General features: G+C 39.5%; 1 protein-coding gene across 5 annotated transcripts in view; it reads left to right on the forward strand.

Annotated features, from left to right (window-relative positions):
• CNST (consortin, connexin sorting protein) overlaps window positions 1-21,412 on the forward strand; it is a 141,828-nt gene that overhangs the window by 50,824 nt on the left and 69,592 nt on the right. For all 5 annotated transcript variants that reach the window (XM_036918394.2, XM_036918392.2, XM_036918393.2 and 2 more), the window contains one exon: window positions 16,532-16,737. In XM_036918394.2, coding sequence (XP_036774289.2) covers window positions 16,561-16,737 — 177 coding nt within the window. In that variant the 5' untranslated portion in view covers window positions 16,532-16,560. The remainder of the gene's footprint in view (window positions 1-16,531; window positions 16,738-21,412) is intronic.

Here is a 21,412-nt window from a genome sequence, read left to right on the forward strand (position 1 = left end):
TCTGCTCTTAAGTCATTCCATTGTTTCATATTTGTTATCACCCTCTGGAATTCATCTCTTAGCTCGTAGATGTTTCTATGTAGCTCCATCAGCATACTTATGACTTTTATTTTGAGTTCTTTCTCAGGAAGATTGGTGATTTCAGTCTCACCAGGCCCTCTCTCTGGTGTTTGGGGGATTTTGTACTGAACAAGGTTCTTCTGTCTTTTCATGCTGATGGGAGTGGTTGCTGGCAAGCGGCATATGTGTCAACTGGGAAAACAAAGATCCTTCCTGCTTGCTGGTCGCCTTGCCCTTCTCCGCTGCCTGTGCCAGTGAACCTCGTGCAGGGGGCCACCTCTGGGTTAATGCACTGAGCTGCTGCGGGCGGGGTAGCCCTTGGGATGATCTAGGGCACTGGTGGGTGTTGGCAGGGAGCAACATGTGTTCCCTGTGGGAACAAAGCCCCTTTGTGTCTCCCAGACTCTGCGCTGGTCTCCACTGCCTGTGCCGGTCCACCGCACTCAGGGTACAGCTTCTGGGTTTGGGCTGGGTGCATGCGCAGGGAGAAGCCTCTATGTGGTTTCTGTGGGCAGGGCTGCTCCCCTGCTGTTCCCCAGCAATGCCGGGTCAGCCGGTTTGCTTGCAATGCCCGTGTGGGGTAATGAATGGCATGCTGCTTATTGACATGAGGGGCTTTGGAGCTGTGGTACCACCCAGGGGTTAGGGTGCCTGAAGTTCCTTAAAGTTCCCAGCCTCCTGGGTTGAGTGTGCCAGTATGATTTTGTCCACCTGTTAAACCCTTGTCCCTTTAAGACTTTTAAAGCGCCTACTTTTCTTTTGTCCCAGGGCAGCTGTCTGTGGGAACCTGTTCACAGTCTGTCTCGGATTTTGCTTTTCCATTCCTCTAATATCCAATACACCATGCAATGTGTGTCTGTGCTCCTGGTGCAGATTACTAGGGCTGGTTATTTAGCAGTCCTGTGCTTCCACTCCCTCCCCACTCTGATTCTTTTCCTCCCGCTGCTAAGCTGAGATCGGAGGAGTGCTCGGGTCCCGCAGGGTCACAGCTTTGTATCTTACCCTTTTCCTTGGGATGTTGAGTTCTCACCGATGTAGATGTAGCCTGGCTGGTGTACTGTATCTTCTGGTCACTCTTTTAGGAATAGTTGTATTTACTGTATTTTCAAAATGTATATGGTTTTGGGAGGAGATTTCTGCCACCCTGCTCACACCGCCATCTTGAGAATCTTCTTTGTATTTTTTAATTTGATGTAAAAGGTGAGAATTTACAGTTTCTACAGATAAATCCTTATTTATTCAGTAAGGTAATTTGATAACTTTTAATGTGTCTTGTAATTTGGCTTTCCAGTTAACTTATCCCTTTGTCTTTGCTCTCCCTTATGAACTGAAAATTAAAATAATTTTTGACAGGATATGAAAACATTTTCTTAAAAAGACTCAGAGGTAAACAGATGTTGTATATAGTGCTATTTATATATAAATTAATTTATTCAATAACTAATTCAAGGACAATTTGTGCCTATCTGATTTATTTTTGTGATGTTTATAATACCTGAAACCTAGTTGCATATGTATTAGGGTCTGTCATAGCATCAAGATTATGGCTCCTTTTATTCATTCCTCTTGTGACCATATTCCAGTTTCCTTAGGTGTGCTTATATAATTTAGTTATTTAGTATTTATAATCCCATGAGCAGGCAGTTATAGAATTACTTTACCCTAGTATATTTGAAATACTTGATTTATATAACTTAGGGATAGTCTTTATACAGAATATTTTAAAAATTATTTTATGTGTCTTATATAAAGTGAGTTTAAGAGTATAACAAAACTGAATTAGGAGTTGTAAAACCTAAGTTCAAATTTTATTTCTGGTTCTGGGTCACTTGGTGAGACTAAACTATTCTGTATTTGTTTCCTCATCTGTATAATGATGATGTTCATCTTCATTTATTTATTAAATTCCTTTCTGAGCTGTGAATTTCTTCAATTTCTGAATAGAGATGGTAGAGTGTAAACTTTATTACTATTTGATAATTCACTTTTATATCTGTAGGGTTTTTTAATATGTAAGGGGTACATTTTTATTTGTACTTTAACTTATGTTGTTAAATTAAAAGAAAGTAGGTTTGGGTGAGCAAAAGAATTTTAAAGTGAGTAGAAGGATTCTTTTGAGAGTGAACTACCCTTTCTAGACCCAGAATGGAAGCTTTAGGATTGCCTGGGGAGTTTTCCTCAGTTTATCCCAAGAGATCACTGAAGCCTGTCTTTTCTCAGTACATAGCCAATCACCAAGTCCAAGTGATTGTATCTTCCTGTGATCTCTCTAGTTGGTCGATTTCTGTCCATCTCTGTTGCCACTCTTCAGCATCATGATCTTTAGCTGGAGTACTACAAAAGCCCCCTAAAGATGTCTTCCATCTTGTTTCTCCCTAATCCATTATCTGAATCCAAACTAACAGTGCAGACTTTATGCTTATAGGTCTAAACATGGGCATATTTACTCTTCTTTTTATTGTGAAATTCTGTGATCCTAAGCAAATAAAGTTTCAGACTTTTGCAGATGAGTACGTTTGTGATAATAAAATAGATTGTCAAATGTGAAATGAAATATAAAGCATGATAATCAATTCCAAACCAGAAATTAGTTTTTTATAGGTAAATGCTCTCTCAAAACTTTTTTTGAAACACACATTTAGTGAATTTATTTACTTTTATGCTTGCTTACTTTAATTTGTAGTAATTTTTCATGTGTCCAAAAGATGGTTCTTGGAAAAATTTTGAACAATAGTATTAGAAGACATGTCATTATTTACAGGTTTTCTGGAGGCAGAATTTCTGTAGACCTACTATAACCATGAACTGGGCCCCAGGGATGTCCAGTTGTCATTATATTATGAGATTTTCTTTTTCCTTAAGAGAATTAAATCCCTTTGATATAGACTAAGCAGGGTCTCAAGCTGCATTATGTCAAGTTTGCCTTATAGTTAAATCTGGCATTGCTTTAGGTAAATATTATCCTAAAAACAAATGAAAATGAGTCTATAAGTTTTTAGCAGCCTTATTGAAATATAATTCACATATCATACAATTCATACACTTAAAATGTACAATGGAGTGATTTTTAGTAATTCACAAAGCTGTGCAACCATTACTGCAATCAGTTTTAGAATGTTTCATACCACTCCATACCCATTTGTCATCATTCCCCATTCACCACCAAGTCAACCCAGCTGTAGACAACCTGTGATCTACTTTCTTTCTCTATAGGTTTGCTTACTCAAGACATTTCATATAAATGGAATCATATAATATGGTCTTTTATGACTGGCTTCTTTCATTTAACATGTTTTCAAGTTCACCCAAGTTGTAGCATGCGACAGTACTTTATTCTTTCCTATAGTTGAATAATGTTCCATTACATAGATATACGTTTCATTTATCTATTCATTACCTTATGTGCATTTGGACTGTATCTATTTTTGACTATAATGAACAGTCCTCCTATGAACATTTGCAGACAATTTTCATATGGACATATGTGGGGCTTTTTGGCTCTATATGCCTGGGAGTAGAATTGCTGGGTCATAAGTACTCTATTTTTAACTTTTTGAGGACCTACCAAACTGTTTTCCAAAGTGTCTATGCTGTTTTACATTCCCATCAGCAAATATATGAGGGTTACAATTCTTCTACATCTCTGACACTTGTTAAAATCTGATTTCTTTATTAGCTACAATTTTTTATTGATATGTAATTTACATGCCATAAAATTCATTGATATAAAGTAAACAATTTACTGATTTTGGTGTATTCACAAAGTTGTACAACCATCACCAGTATTTAATTCTACAACTTTTTATTTCCCTACAACGAAACCCTGTACCCATTAGCAGCCACTCGCCATTCCTCCCTTCCCCCCCCCCCGCCAGCTCCTGGCAACCACTAGCCCTTACATTCTGTGTGGTGGGAAGAGACAAGTTCAGATTAAGTGTCTGGTGGTTGCCATAACAACATACTTCAGTTATTTATTTAGTTACCATAGTATCTAAGCATTTGACCTAACAGCTCACCAAGTGGCAGGAAGCCAGAGATAGGCTGCAGATGCAAATTGAGAAAGGAAGACCCTTCCAGATGCTATTCAGTGCCCTGACTTGTTCCTGGGAGGCTTTCACAATGTGGCAGCAGGGAGGTGCCAGAGAGAGCATGAGAGCTGGAGGAAAACAAGGGCAGTGGATCTGTGGCCTGGAGTCAGTCAGGCTTGTGAGAAGAGTGAGGACTTTGGTTTTAAATATTGACTCTGCATCTCCTATGTATGTGACCTTAGAAAAGTAATTCCATTTCCGTGAGCCTTTTTTTCCTTGTCTGTAGGAGAGCTGATTCTACATGTCTTGCAAAGACTGTCCTTACAGTGAGTAATCCTTTACATAAAGCACTTTGTCATGTGCCCAAGCACTTGGTCACAAAGTGATTTTTGAATGGCGTGGCTAGGAGCAATATTCAGCAAAATTAAGAAATTTATTCAATTTGATTTTAAGTCCATCTTACCTCTTCTGTTAGGATCTTTCTTATCTCCTGGGAACTTTTTAATACTCTGTTTTCAGGCTTACCTATTCCTGCCCCTCTCGCCTAATGTGTATTCCTAAAAACGTATTTCCAGTGCCATCCTAGTAGAATTTCTGGTATAACATGCCTGCTGGCATGCTGACTGGTATCTAAAGTAATAGCTGGTAATGCCATAAAGTATGAAACCTCGAGGCATATTTGCATTTTTACATACCTGACTTCAACCACAGTAAAACTTTTATATATGGCCTCTAAACTGAAGTCCTAGTGGAGTCAGTCCAGTAAATTATACACTGGTAGTTCTGGCCAGAATTAAGATTGCTGGGATTGATGTGGGCTTTGATGGATAGAATTGTGCAGACCTTACCTAAGTGCATTCAAATTAAAAAATGTAAAAGCCTGGCTAAACTCCTGTAGGAAGAATGAAGGTGCTGGGATTGGTATTTTGGGATTGTAACCCATTCTGTTCATTAAGTAGGTAAAGTGGATAATTTAACTCTTAACAGACTATACACTAAACTTCTGTAACTCTGAAGTCCTGGTTTACCTTATCTCTCCTCCTAGTAGACGTTCTAGCTCTTCTAGACTAAAATTTCTTTGGAAAATTACCTGCTAAAACAGTAGCCTCTCTTTACTCTTTAGAAATTAATCATTAAAGGAATTAATCAGTAAAGACAAATCATATATCCTCTGAAGGGTAGCTGTTCCCTCTGTAAGAATAGAATAAAAGAATTTCTGATTTACATAGATTCAAAAAACTTTAGAATCAGAAGGGACTTAAGCTAACTAGCTAAAATTCTCTTTAAAATTAAAAGCCCCAGTATCAGAAGTGTATTAGGTTTCTATTTCTGCCGTAATAAATTACCACAAATTTATTGGCTTAAAACCAACACAGATGTGCCTTACACCATTATAGGTCAGGAATCTGACATGGTCTCACTAGCTAAAATCAAGGTGTCAGTAGGGCTGTATTCCTACATGAGTACTCCAGAGGAGAATCAGCCTCTTTGCCCTTTACAGCTCAAGGCTGCCTGCCTTCCTCAGCCTGTGGCACCTTTCTCCATCTTCAAAGCCAGCAGATGCATGTTGAAGTCTTCCACGTTTAAGGACCCTTGTGATTACAGTGGGTTTAACCCAGATAATTTAGTATAATCTCCCTTTTTAAAGGTCAACTGATTAGCAAACTTAAATCCATCTGCAACATTAATTCCCCTTTGTGATGTAAAAATATAGCATATTTATAGGTTCTGGGGAATGGGACATGGATGTCTTTGGGGTCCATTGTTCTTCCTAGCACAAAAAGATTTTATTAGAACAGACTAGATGATGACTTTACATAACAGAAGAATTCTTCCCCTTATAAAATTTTTTCATATATTATTTTGTATAACCATACAGGGTTACTAAGTCAATAGACAGTGGTTGAGAAATGTATGCCAGGCACTTTTAAACTGTTGCTGATCCTGACTTTGAGTTTTGTATGCTTAAGTATAAGAGTCTCAAGATGGGAATCATGACTGGCACCAAGTAAGCACATGGCTGTGGAAACACATGCTAAGAAGGGTTATGGAAGGCTCTAGGAGGAATCGATATCTAAGCTGAGATAGGACAAATAAGTGCTAACCAAGTGTAGGAGCTGGGGATAACAAGGAGAGGAAGGACATAAGAGATTAGCAGGCATACCATGGACTAAAACCCAGAAAACAAGGAGAGACCCTGGGTTTTGGAACTGTCAGCATGCAGTTTGGCTGGAGCAGAATAAAAGGTAAGGATGAATCTAGGGGAAATAGATCAGAGGCAGTGGAACAGGTTAAGGGGCTTTTGTAATAATCAGTGGATTTTTTTTTGTAAAAAATCCCTTTGTAAAAACAAGGGATGCTGGTGATCTGCACCAAGGGAGTAGGCTATGGAGCTGGAAAGAAGTAAGTGAACTCAGAGTTGTTAAAAAGGTAGAATTGACTGGACTGAATCATAGATTAGGTATGAAAAAAAAAGTCTGGGATAATCTCCAGTTGTCTAGTGTATGCCCAGATGCATGTTAATGCCTTTTATTGAAGGTGGGAATACAGGGAGACAAGGAGTACGTCTGGGGAGAAGAGGGCAGAAGGCATTGATTTGAGGTAAGGTGTTTGAGGTCCTTTAGCACCCAAGTGGACATGTGGACAGACAGTTGGTTTAGATCTCAGGACTGTGATTTTGGCTAAAGATGTAGATTTCAGAAAGCTAGAAAGGATCTTAAAGTTGACCTACTTTAACCCTATAAGTTTTACAGATGAGAAAGTTAAGGTTTTAATCCAGAAGGAGACTTGCCCTTCTTTGCAGAGGAGAGGGTAAGAATTAGGATGTGAATCCAGGACTCCTGATGAGCCAAATGTGTTTTCTGTGCCACTTCTGCTATGCAGTGAGGTTCTCTTGATAAGATTAATAATAATGATGATGGTGATTCACTAACTTTCACTGAGTTTCTACTGTTGCAAATGTTTGAATCTGACAAGACAGATCTTGCCTTAACCCTATGTACTATTCATGGAGTTTAGGGGGAAGGCAGGCATTAAACAATAACATTACAGTGGTGCAAAATACTTTTCAGTCAGTTCTGAGAGGTGTGCCTTGGGGCAGGAGGGAGCACCACTTGCTTGTAGAATGGACACCAGGTCATTGTGTGTGGACCAGAGAGAAGAATTTGGAGGATGGTGGAGATGAACTTGAAATATGATCTCCTGGGTGTTCTGACTGCTAAAGAAAGAAAACCCTATTTTCCAGAAAACTGGAAAGCTCAGTTAAGGCTTAATAGTTTGGGGTAACATATCACCTACTTTTCAGAATGATCCCAGCTTGATAGCTGGAATGGTGGAATTTCATATTCTCTAGCTCTTTGCAGTAGACCACTCCGTTTCAGGACTCCTGGCATGCTGTTCATTGTGAGTAAAACACAACCATGTAGGGAAAGGGAAGAAGAGAATAAAATCAAAAAGCAGAAGATTGAAGAATTTTGCATGGTCTGTGTATTAGTTGTTTTATATATTATTTATCTCACATTACCTATCTATTGTTGCATAATAAATTTCCCAAAAATTGAGCAGCAACAAACAACAAGCATTTATTATTTTATGATTCCCATGTGTCAGGAATCTGGGCATGGCTTAGCTTGGTGCCTCTGTCCCACGTATCTCTTGAGGTTGTGGCCAAGCTGCTGGCCAGGCCTGCTGTCATCTCAAGGCTATACTGGGCCTGGGGACTGTGCTTCTCAGCTCACTCACATGGCACTTGGCAGGCCTCAGTCCCTCCCCATGTGGCTGGCCTCACAATACCTTACCGTGCTTTACAGCAAGGTAGGTAGTTTTCCCCAGGACTAGCAATCCGAGAGAGGGCATTCCAGTTAAAGGCCACACTGTTTTCACAATGTAGTTTTCAAAGTGACATCCCATCACTTCTGCCATATTCCATCAGTTAGAACAGGTAACTAAGTCCAGTACGTACTTACTGGAAGAAGGTTTTACAAGGGCATGAATACAAGAGGCAGGGGTCCCAGGGGCACCACAGAGGCTGCCTACCGCAGCTGGCCTGGCCATGTCTCAGAGTGTGACAAGCACCCTGAGAGAAGGTAACAGTAGCTCTCGTCACATTATTTTTCTCAAGAGTGCCTGGTGGAACCCAGGACATATGGTGGTATAGGCAGGACAGTCAGACAGTTTTCTGCTCCTTGCCTAGTTATTTTTTCATGAGTTCAGTCATGCGCTTAAATGTGATGCCTATATAGAAAGGTGATATTTATATTAAAAATTTAAGAAATAATGCACCTCCAAAAATTTCAGTATTAGTACAGTTAAATATATATTAACACAGGCATGAATGAAGGCTTTGTCTTAATTTTATTTAAAAATCGAGAATATTTTGTTATTGATCTCATGGAACTCAGCTTAATGGAAGCATAAATTTACGTGGGATGTTTAGGGACTTTAGCTGAGATTCTCAATTCTATACTGTTAAAGTTCAGCTTTCCCATGTTAAATAATTTTCTGATTAGTCTCCTTTTGGGTTTTTTTTTTAACTGCAACTTTTTGCTTGATCATGATTTCTATGAAGAGTGGATATCTTCTTTATTTATTTAAAATAATAGTTTCTAAACATCATTCCTAGAATCAGAGCTATAATTCATTAAAAGTATTTTTCCCTTATTGTTTTATTTTCCATGAAGTTATTATATACATCTGACTCCCTAATTTTGAAAAAAGCACATAAGTAAATATGTGAAAAATGTAACGACACAAATCAAGAGCAGGTAGAGAGTACAGCTATACAATAGAATCTTATTTGGCAGTAAAAATGAATAAAGCTGATACATACTACAATGTGAAAGCACTTCACAAGTCAAAGAAGGCAGTCACAAAAGGCCACATTTTATATGCTTCCATTGGAATGAGGTGCCCAGAGACAAGTCAGTAGAGACAGGAAGGAGATTTGTGGCTGCCTCAGGCTGGGGAAGTTGGCGGAAATAGATTGAGGTGATACTGAAGGGAGTGCAGGGTCTCTTTCTTAGTAGTGAAGAGAGTCTAACCATGATTGTGGGAATGGGTGCACAGCACTGAGTATGCTAGTTGAACCGTGTGTACACCTTAAGTGGGTAAATTGCATTTATGTGTACTATATCTCCATAAAACTGTTTCACAACTAGAGGTGGTATTTGGCTTGGTGATAAACAGTTGGGATATAGTCTTTTGTCTTTGCAAAATTGAAAGATTACTGATGTAATGGAATTTGTATTGGAATTACACTGATGTAATAATTAAATGCCATTTAGCATGTTTCTCTGTGTTTTAACTTATTGCAAGTTCAGAGTTAACTACTAGTTTTCTTAATCTTCCTTATGATTCCACTAATGCAAAGAGAATTTATGGGGTTAGTAGCTTTTGGGAGATTATAGAATATTAAGGGGGGGTGGCTGTAAGGAAAATTTAGCAATTTGATTTCCTTTGTGTAAGATAAATTCTAGCCAAAATAAGCAGGTGACAAGAGGCAACAAAGTGCCAGGCAGTTTATTGGAGCGCAATTCCCAGGCGATGTTCCCCAGTCTACAGAAATGGAGGCCGGGGAAGTCACACTCAGCAGGACAGGCAGCAAGTTTTTAAAGAAGGTAGGGGGAGGCAGAGCTTAGATTTACAGCAGCGCAAGGATTGGCTAGCCTAAGGCACATTTTTCAGGTTGGGAGGGAGCAGCAGCCGGGGACTTTGGCATGTCATCAGTGTCTGACATGCTCACTCCTCCCTCTGGTACCTCTAACCTTACATTCCAGCCTTTTGGTCATAATGGGCGATGACTTGATCTGGCTACTTCCAGCTGACAAGGGGCGTCGTGAGGGGGGGTGGTTTCTTAGCATGTAGTTACATTGCTCTGACTGCAAACATCTTGCTCTGCCTTTTTTAGAGGCTTTCACTTCACTCTGTCTTAGCCCACAGTTTTTGTCTCATTTTCTCTTTTAAAAATAGAGACTCTAGCTGCTGCTAGGGAAAAGGGGCAACGACTGCTCTGGCTGCTTCATGCTGAGAGGGGGCGCAGTAAAGGGTGCAGCTAGGTTTCTATCACTGGTCAGTTAGTTGAGAGGGCTTCGGAAGGTTGGCGCTTCTATTCTGGAAGAACAAATTTGATGAGATTAAGAATGCATGGCTAAATATGAGAACTAGAAATATGAAGAGTCTAATTGAGAATCATAGCCAGGTATCACGGGGAAACTAGAATTCTGGATCGAGTTTACATCTCAATGACTAGTATTAGGATTTAGTATAGATAAGACTGCATTATTGAAACAATACTTCTAAAATCACCCTCTTTTTATTAGAAGTAGCTAGATTAAGAGAATAATTAACAGTTGGCTTGATTATTTGCATAAGTACAGCAAGAAGAGTAATTGATTACATGGGATTTTTAAAATGTGCTTTGCTAAGGTCTTCTGGTGGTTCTGAAAAGGAAGAAGGACTGGGCAGAGTAGGGGCTGAAAATATTTAACTGGATATCAGGCCAGGAGAACGTTAGGTGTTGAACACTTAACATAAAGGTCTGGGCGGGAGCGCAAAGTCCAAAAAGCCTGCACATATGGGATTTCACTCCACTCTCCGCTTCGGTGGCAATAATTAGTCAAGTCGGTGAGGAGGCCGAAATTGAAAGTTCCCTCAGGGTGTCAGTGAGATTGGTTGTCCAAGGGATACTGAGGCCAGGCCTCAGAGCAAAGAAAGACTAGCTTCCATTTGCGAGCTTCCCGGGACAAATATAGAGTAGCCAGATTAGAAATGAGACACCGCAGTGGGGTCTGAGCCTCTGCTTTTGAGGGCTGGTTCCCCATGTCTGTGTCACCCTCCCAACTAATCCCGCTGAGAAGAGCGCCCAGCGTCCCAAGTGCACCAAGTCAAGGGAGACGTCCTTGGAGCCTGGGTGAGGGACATCTCCCACATCGCAGGGCCAGGGGCAGGCTGGATGCCCGCAGAGGGTGGGCCGAATGCCCTAACCTGGACGTAGCTATGATTTTGAACAGACCAGGTGAAACAGAGTTAGGAAGGGAGACAGACTGGGGAAAACTGAGGGACTCACTGGAAAATAGTCCACGCAGCAGAGAGCAGGCTGAGGTCCTGGGTCAGGGAAGGAGGGGACAGGGCTGCCGATGGCTGGTCAGGTCCACATGCTCACGCTCCTTCCTGGGTTTCGGCACCAAATGTAAGATAAATTCTAGCTGAAAAAAGCAGGCGATGAGCGGCAACAGAGGGCCAGGCAGTTTATTTGAGCACAATTCCCGGGTGATGTTCCCCAGTCTACGGAAATGGAGGCTGGGGAAGTCACACTCAGCAGGGCAGGCAGCGAGTTTTTAAAGAAGGTAGGAGGAGGCAGAGCTTAAATTTATTAGCGGTGCGAGAATTAGCTAACCTAAGGCACGTTTTTCAGGTTGGGAGGGGGCAGCAGCTGGGGACTTCGGCACGTCATCAGTGTCCCACGTGCTCACTCCTCCCTCTGGTGCCTTTAACCTTACGCTTTGGATATGTAGATTCTTCCCCTTTTTCCAAAGATAGACACTATTTTTAAGTTTTGAATTTAAGTGTATGCCTTTATATTTGTTAAACAAAGTATGTGTAATTCAATTTATAAGAAGATAGGTTTCTTATAAGGTCACATCAAATTGGTAATTTTATTTATCTTTTTATTTGTCCTGAAGAACCAAGAAGTATATTGTATTTGATAGCTGATAGATTCAGTATGCTTGGAATGAACCGGAAGCTAAAGTAAAATTCAGCCATTTGGGTTTTAGCAGCACTTCTCGTGGAAAACTAATGTATTAATTGGATTGGAAACTTTGGTGCTCGAGCTGTCTGTAGATTTGGATGAGAAGTTTAACATAATCAATTGCATACTTAAGGGAATCCTTTGCATATTTTTAGTTTTTAATAAAATGTGTTAAAGTGTATCAGGTCTAGTCAAACTTCTAAGAGGAAAATTAGGGAATCCGAACATTGATGCCACTTGACATATTACACATAATTTAGAGCCTAAATCCCAGCAGTATTTCTGTGTGCCAACTGTGCCTTGCATATGAATTGAAAACAGCCTGGAGCAACTCTAGGCAGTGGTCAAACCTGAGGGAGTAGCTATAAGCACTGTGATAGAAAGGGGATAACTGCCCTTGGGAGTGGCCACTTTTACCACTTAGAGTGATACACATGCAGACTCTGGCCTTAAACAGGCCTGGGGAGCACTTATGGGCATGTGTTTGCTAAATTCCCTTTGTGTTTCACCAAGTTCATTTTTTGAAGTGCTTTTTCAGATCCACTGTGTATCCGTAAATCTAAATATTGAGTTTAGGATACTCAGTGTGTATCCTTAGTGAGCCTTTTATATGAAAGGAGAAAATAAATTATGGTCTTTGAGTTCTAGACACTGTGGCTGGAGGCAGAGGTGCTTAAATGTAGGCTTCTAGATCTAGACAGAGGTTGAGTGTGGTTCATTAAAATTTCTAATGAGTAATTAGAGCTCAGCAAAGCAAACAAGCTATGAAATGGGCCACTCCTTCCACTCAAGAAAGATGCCTTTCGTGGCATCTACCTGATAGGAAAATAAGAATATTCTTTTGAAGGTTTATATGTTGCTATCCTTCAGAGTCTGCTGTGATGGCACATTTCTCCTAAAGCACTTAAACATAGATGCCTTAGTTAATAAAAGGGGTGGTCCTTCAGCCTTGTTTGAGTTGTGTCCCTCCAACCAGTCCTGAAATAGTAATAGTAATTGTTAAGAAGCTGCCTAAAATAAAGTCCAGGGGCTGTTCTAAGTCTTTCCATACCTGTACTGACATAGAAACCACTTACCCAGTGCTCAGTGGAGAGATCAGTGCCGCCGCTCTGAGTGCCTCCCAGCGCTGACTGCACTGTGTGTGCAGGTGTACTTCACCTTCACCATTAATCCATGAACAGCCAGGGTGAGAATAGTCAGGTCACTTACCTTAAGCCTTGGGCCAGCTTGACTGCAGCCAGAGCTCCTAAGTGTGCTGCTCCTCTGAAGGCAGAGGCTGCCACCAGAGGGCACAAGAGGAGACCATGCCTTGTGAAGCAAAGGGCAAGTTATGCCCTATTATTACATAAGGTATGCCTTTGACCCCAGGTCAGGTCAGAAGGATGTAGGCTCATTTCAGATTTATCTCACCCATAATATTAGTGCTTAAGTGTTGAGGAAGAGGGGAAGGGGAAGGAATATTTCCTTTTTACTACTTAACTGTGTTCAGCCAACTAAATGGTAAGTTCCTGTCTACTTGCATGTCACTAACCAGAATCTTAGAGTGAGGAGATTTGGCAGGAAAACTAGGAGCAAAGCCCAGAGAGTCTGGCATATGAACTACATAAACTATTATTAAAATTTAGTTCTGATCCATCTTCCAGAATTATGGCCAAGATACTCCATAAGCATAAACGAGTAAGGCAGTTTGAAGAATTCAGTTATACAGTAGCTTAGAGAATCATAACATGAAATTACAGAAATGAAGGCATTTTTCTTTTTTTTTATTAAAGTAAAATATATAACTTAAATTTGCCATTTTAAGCATACAGTTTAGTTTACAAACTCAATCATTTGCAAGTAAAGTCTGCTCTTCTCCCTTTGGAACCAGAGACCAGGGTCCCACATGGGGAGCATGTGCTGGTGTCGTAAAGGCTGTTGTTGAGCTGGAGAGGGGCTGAGGCTAAGGCAAGGATTTTAAAATGCCACAAAGATTCCCTACCAGTTTCACATTGCCCTTCTCTTGATTCAGCATTTACTGTGTGGCTGTATACCTATGGCTATTTTTCCTGAGTTTTGACAAAATTGACTTTGGTCGTTCTGGCTTTTTTTTTTTTATGTTTCTGGAAGGATGGGAGTTTGGTGTGGCTTACTCTATGATTTTGCTTTTGTCACTCAAGGCCTTTTAACTTTAGGTTTCCCATTAACAAGAACTTATACCCAGAGGTATGGAATTAAATTGTACAGCCCTGAGGAATACTCTGTGAGGTATGTAGAATAGGCAAATTCATTGAGTTTGAGAGTAGAATAGAGGATCCCAGTGGCTGAAGCAGGAGGAGAACGTTGGTGGGGGGAGAGTTAGTGTTTAATGGGAGCAGTTTCTGTCTGCGGTAATGAAAAGTTCTGGAGCTGACTAAATTATGTTTTCTACCTTTATCTTGCATCTACCTACCACTTCAACATTTTATTTAAAATAATAATAATAATAATAATAATAATAATAAGGGAGAAATGTGGGATTCACATATAAATCAAGTATAAAAATCAAATGAATAATCATATCTGACTTGATTGTTTATAGTTCATGATGCGTGATCAAAACCGAAAGTTTCTGTGATATGACTGCCCTTGCACTGTTCACCATGTAAGAACCTATTCACTATGTAAGAACTTGTTCACCATGTAAGAACTTGTTCGTTATGCTTCAGAAGATTGGAGACTGTTGAGAATTAGGCTTGGGGTTGATTAATGATTGTGCATTGAGTCCCCTATACAGAATTTTATTGTTGTTAACAACCATTTGATCAATAAATATGAGAGATGCCCTCTCAAAAAAAAGTTCTGGAGCTGGATGGGTGTGATGGTTGCACAACATTGTGAATATAATTAATATCACTGAATTATACATTTCAAAATGGTTAAAATAGTAAGTTTTATGTTGTGCATTTTTTAAAAATTCGTAGAACTCCAAATCCACTGTTAGGGACATACAGAGCTAATTTGATTGACCTTGCTAAGTTTTAAAACAAGGTCCCTTTAGATAAGGGAATCATAAATTCTGTCCTTTTTCCTGACCCTTGATAATTCTGTTCTTTGGTAATATTCTTCAAGAATTTTATTTAACTTCCCTTTACTGAAAATAAGCATTATAAAATTTCACCTTTTTTGAAGGAAGAGCATGGAATAATATTTGATAACTATGTGGGAAGAAGTTAATCAAGTATAGAATTTGGGAGGCTAGTGTTATCATAGTCTGTATGAGATGAAATGTCTTGGGGATAGTATCATGGCTGGGGAAAAGGGAAAGAAAAGCAGTGGTTCTCTTAGTTTCTTTGTAGTCCTCTGTGGAAAGCTTCTCTTCCCACACTGGCACTACTACAATTGTGGTTAGAAAATTAGAAAGCAGAAGAACCATCTATGTTTTCACAAATACTGTCCCTGCAAAATAGCAGGCCATCACCAGGCCTTGTACCTTCAGAGCCCAAGTGATAATATTCATAGAAGATGATTTTCTAAAATATAAGAAATCACTGTAGATGATCATTTTTAGAAAGCACAGCACTTGGAATTTTAATGTTAAAGATACTGCTGGATAGAATTGCAACCAAAGAACATAAATTAATCCCTGTGCTGCAGGAGTTATGATCTAATTAAAGATAAGACCTTTCACCAATTACTGTCATGCAATCCAGCTTAATATAATATATACAGGATTCAGAGAAAAGTAAGTTTACTTCAGGCTCATATTATAGAGAAATACAAAGATTTTGTTAGAGTAAAACATAAATAGGCATAGATGGGAGAAAAATATTCCACCTGTTAGAATCTGTAATTGCTCAGAAAAGTACAGAGTACTTTACTAGAGTTATGAAGGACTAGCCACTCTGGCTAGAGCAGTGGGTTTATTTAGAAGGCAGTGGAAGACCGAGTTCTGGGCACACTCTGGAGGGCTTGCAGCAGGTATCCTCTATTGTTGTACATACACTAAATTACTGAGAAAGATCCTTTCTGAGGCATTTTGGCTGAATGTATATATAGATGCTGACAGCTTTTAAATTTGAATATGAAAATTAGAACTGATACTGAGGTTTCAGCAAAGGGTGGAGTTAAAATGCACAATGAATACATTTTTTAAGTTCAGAGTGTTATTTCAGACAAATGGGCTAATCATTTATTCACTGATTTTTTTTTTTTAAGAAATTTGTGTTACTTCCTTTCATTAGGAGAAAAGTTTCTGTGGCCATTAGCTTTGGCATCTGAATTCCTGCTGGTCTCCTGTGATCCAGAAGTATTTCTAAAGTTATCAGACCATAGTTTAAATAGGAAGGCTTAATTTCTTCAGTTGTTTCGTATAATAAATGCATTTACCCTTCCTGTTCAATTCTGTTTTATTTGGGGCAAGCCAGGACTTCAAATTGCAGCTAATCCATTTTCCTTTAGGAGAATCAAATTTTAACCTGCATACTTTTCTTTAGCTCTCTTTTTATTAATACTCTTAATTATTTGCAAAAAAAGAAAAACAGTTTATGTGTGTGCTAATAGAAGCAATTAGATGTCAGCAAAATCTTAATTTAATGAAGACAATAACTTGTGGTTTCTGGGATTTTTTTTTCCACATAGTTTTATTTGAAAATTTTATGGCTAACAGGCATAATTGTTTTAAGGTATTCCATCATGATGGAAATTTATCCTAACATAGTTATTTTATTTCTTAAAGGCCTTTCTTCAGGAGATGCCACACCTTTAATGAAAGAAAATATACTAAATGCAGCCACACATGCAGTTAGTGATGAAGAGTCTGCAGAAGTAAATGCTAATGATCGGCCAGAAGCCCCAAAGCTAGTTCTTCAATCTCTGTTCTCACTTACACGAGGTGAAGTTGAGCAGTTGGATTCAAGAGCCCTTCCCCTTTGCCTTCATCAGGTACTGTTAAACCCTTCTCTTTCAGCCCCACTAAAGTTGTGGAACCAGTGTTTATAATAATCTAAAATCCAATTCTCTGTAATTGATTCTCCTCACCTGTCATTGGTGAGCCCAGGAGGTGACCCTGAATCAGTGGCTGTGGGAAGTTTGGCATATTACTGACTCGTGGCCACACATTGGCCTTGAATAATCAATCTGTGGTTCAAGCAATAACCTAACTTCTTTTATTTAGTGAAGAGCTGTGCATGGATAAGAGTCAGTGTAGCAAGCACTTAGTAAATACCATCTAGATGCCAAAAATTATGCTAGACCCCGGGGAAACAAAGATTACTTTAAAACATATGTCCTTAGGAGAGTCACTGTGGAATAGGAGAAATAGTTGTATAGATAAATGATTATGGAAGTCTGTATTAAGTGTTAGAGTAGACCTATGTTTAAGCTCAGCAAAAGCATGTAATGTATGATTAACTCTGTTCTGTGGGCATTAGGGAGAGAGAAGGTGACCCTTGAGCTGGGTATTGCAAGATGTATAGGCACTTATTGTATGAACAAAGTAAGTTGCTACAAAAGGAAAGACCTGCCTCTCAAAGCATGGCGGGGATATTGTTGGACATTAAGATGGAAAATAGGTGGGCATTGAGATTGAATAGCTGGTGACAGACATTAAGGCCTTACTTGTAGGGTCTAGGAGTTTTTAATTATGGGAGTGTCAAATCAGATTTAAATTTTAGAAATGTGCTCTTCTGATGATTGGGGGGTAAATTATGAAATGGAGAGCCTGAGACTAAGAGGCATTTAGGACCGTGATGAGGAAGCTTTTCTATACAAGACTGAATTCAGAAAAAATTAAGATATTTATGAGCTGCATTTTATTTTCCCTTAAATTGAAAATAATTGATATATGGAAATGGGAAAAGCTTCACTTTTTATTTCATTGACTTCTGTCTCATTTTAACTTTTGTAGTGCGCAGTCACTTTCAGTTTTTAAGAAGTAAAATAATTTTTGTTCCAAGGCAAGAAAATTTTATGTTCTGACAAGTTTACGATACCTCCTTTGTGGACTTGAGGAATGCCTTTGAGAAAATGTGTACTGTGTTTTGACCTCTAAAATACACTACCTTTGCCATAGTTAAGAAAGCACCAGCACCCGGGTAGCTTTCTGATCTTTCAGCCTTCCTTGGATTCATACAGTGAATTGAGTTTGCAAAGGGTATTCACATTTATTGTTCATTCATCCTCCAAAAAACCTAGACAAGTATTACCATCATCTGTCTACAAATGGGGAAACTAAGACTCCCTTGCAAAGCAAGTTCCTCATAATTCTGGGGCTAGAATTTGTTTATTCTGTTCAGTGCACCTGCTTTTGGAACAACTTGGGCAAAATTTGAATATGGGCTATACATTAAATAGTGTTGCTGCATGAATGTCCAGTCTCTTGGGATTGATAACGAAATTGTGTGTTATATAGGAGAGAACCCTTGTTCTTGGGAGATACATATGCAAGTATTTGGAAGTGAAGTGACATAATGCCTACAACTTAAAGTATTGCAGAGGGGAAAAAAATGTAAGACAGGCAAGAGAGAGAAAGCAAATTTGTCACATCAACAATTGAGGAATCTAGGTGAAAGGTATATGGCTGTTGGTTGTGCTGTTCTTCCAATTATTCTGTAGACTTTCAATGAAAAGTTGGGAAAAAGGGCATTTGGAGTAAAGATGGAAAGAGCACATGTGGTCAGACATTTTCAAGGGATTTATGTCTCTGCGCTGTTGTTACATTAAAGATAAGAAGAATGCTCTTTCCACTGGCAGGGATCCTCTAGCGAAAGCATATTTAGTAGAAAATCACATTTTAAGCAGGAAGATGATAACAATCTTGAACAGGCCTGTAGATCATTTAATTTTTTTATTTTTCAAAACAAAATTCCACCTCCACTCTCCAGGAACATACCAATTTGCCAAGTTCTATAGGTCATGCTTCTTAAATATCTCTGCAATCTGTCCTCTCCTGACAAAGGAGCTTAGGGAGTATAGTGGTGGTTTAGAAGTGAGAGCTTTGGCCCTACCACTAACAAGCTAAGTGGCTTTCAGTTTCTTCTCTTAAGTTGTAGAGGACTAAGTGAAATAATGCATGTAAAAGCACTTAACATAGGGCTTGGTGAAAGGAAAGGAGCGACACAGCAGCAATTCACCGGAGAATTCCGCTTTATTAGGGAAAGGTGCTGGGTTATATAGGAAGGGGCATGGGGTGATTGTGGTGTCACTTCTACGGGGCTGGTGGCTATTGGCTAGGTGCTGGAATTAGGGGGGCAAGGGGTGATTGGGGTTCAGATGGCGCTGGCAGGAACCGAGGACCCGCAAGAGAAGCAGGAATTTCGCCATCTTATGGGTGGGGGCCCTTCACTTGGTACACAGAAAAAAGCCAAATAAATATGAAGCATTGTAACTGTTTCCTCACTGTTGCTAACGCAAAGATTGCTTGTTAGAGATGAAGGCTGGGGTCACCAAAGAGATGCTGAAGCCTGCAGTACACTGAGACACCGGGGCAATAGTAGTCAACTGATGGTTGCCCTCCTCAGACCAAGAATACAAAATATCCTGTCACTTCCCAAGGAAGACCCAAATCAGGGAGCGATGGAGTGCCATTTTATTCACTTTAGAATTCCCAACATCTCACATTGTGCCTTTCACCTGGATTTTGCCAGTTGTTGGCATTGTGCCAAATTTCTGTGTCCTCCCCACCTCCAGATGCATATTTTCCATCGAAACATCTTAAAGAAAAATTACTTTATCACTTCCCCCTAAATATTTGCACATGTGTTTCCCAAGAACAAGGTCATGCTCCTACATAACCTAAAATGCATTATGAACTCTAAGCAATGAGACATTGGTACAATAATGTTATTTAATACACAGCCTATATTTAAAATTCCCTCTAGTTGTTCCTCAAATGTTCCCCTAATCCAGGACCCAGTGAAGAATCATACATTGCATTTGGCTGTCAAGTCAAGATTCTTGAGTCTTTTGTAATCCAAAATAATCCCCTCCCTTTTTTTTTTTTAACTTTCATAACATTGACACTTATGAAGAGCCAAAGAATTCTTGAAGAATGTCTCATAATTAAGATTTGTCTGAGTATGTCTTTGTGATTTGATTCAGGTTAAAACATTTTGGGTAAGAATTCCACTTAGGTAACATTCCATACCTAGTTCTCTCTTGTATGCGCTCTAGTTTGTCTTTTGCCCCTGTTAAGCCACCAAAATTTCATTGTCAGGGTCCCAAGTGACCTTCCTGTTGCCCATCCGTATGAATCCAGTACTCAGTCCTCAGTCATCTTCCTGGAGGTATTAGAAGCTTTGACAAGTTGATCACATACTCTATTTTGAGGCAATTTCTTTATTTCCTTTTGGGATTCCTCATTCTTGGCTTTTATGTCTTACCTCACTAGCTATGAATTGTCTGACTCATTTGTTGAGTCCTCCAAATATTACTAATTTTTGAACATTGGAGTGCTTCAGGGTTCATCCTGAACTCCAGACTTAAATATCCAGCTTCCAAGCTGTCTAATGGGCATTTCAAACTTAAGATGTCTAAAATCAAACTTTGGTTTTTCATCGCAATCAGCTGTTTCCTAATCTTCCCCCTTTGTTAAGTGGCAACTCTATCCCTCTGATAGCTGAGACCAAACACTAATCCTTTAGTTACTTTTCTCCACATCTAATTCCAATCAGCAAGTCCTGCAGATCCACTTCAAAATATATCCAGAATATGACTTCTTCTCACCTCCTTCATTGCCACCATCTCAGAACGAGGCACCACCAAATCTCACCTGGATTCTTGCAGTAAACTTCACTGTAGAAACCTCCCTGCTTTCACTCTTACTGACATTTAGTTGTTTCCCTCTATCCAGCAGTCATCGTGGTCCAGATAAAAAGGCAGATCATGTCACTTCTCTTCTCAAAGCCCTCTGGTGGCTTCTCTTCTCATCCGGAGTAAAAGCCAAAATCCATACCATGGCCTGAAGACCCTACATGATCTGGTGCTGTTACCTCTTAGAGCTTAATTCCTAAAACTCTCCTTAACTCATCCTTTCCAGGTACACTCAGATATATCAAGGATGTTCCTACTTTAGGGCCTTTGGTATTTCCTTTCTGCCCTTTCTCAAGAAGCCACCAAAAGAAAGGAGTAAACCAAAGGGCAGGAAGGTAGGAGAGCTCTCTGTGCCAACAGGCAAGAGTATCCACTTTTGTTTAGAACTGATCAAAAGAGTCTGAGGAGAAACTTTTATATCACTTTCCTGTTTCTAATATTTACTGTGTCTGAATGTATTGAGAAGATTTAGACTCTTGGTGGTATTTTTGGGATTGTATAAATGATTTTTCTACATGGCTTGGCTCCTAATAAGGGAAACATTAAATGTTTGTCTACCCATTACTAGAGTGTAAGGGGTCAGTGTGTGTGTGACAGGAAGTGTATGTGGTGTGTGTTTGTAGGGCTGGGGCAGGGGGAGCAAAAGACTCAACCCTTGTCTTCTAAAATTGAAAAACCAAGAAATAGTCAATAAAAGCATAATGTTTAGAGGTATGGAAGTTAAAAAAAAATGAACATGTGAAAGAAATCTAAGTGCTTGCCCCTGAAGGAGAATGGGTTAAGAGGGCTGGGGCTTCCTTTACACACC

This window comes from Manis pentadactyla, chromosome 9, assembly GCF_030020395.1.
Source record: "Manis pentadactyla isolate mManPen7 chromosome 9, mManPen7.hap1, whole genome shotgun sequence".
Classification (NCBI taxonomy): Eukaryota; Metazoa; Chordata; class Mammalia; order Pholidota; family Manidae; genus Manis; species Manis pentadactyla.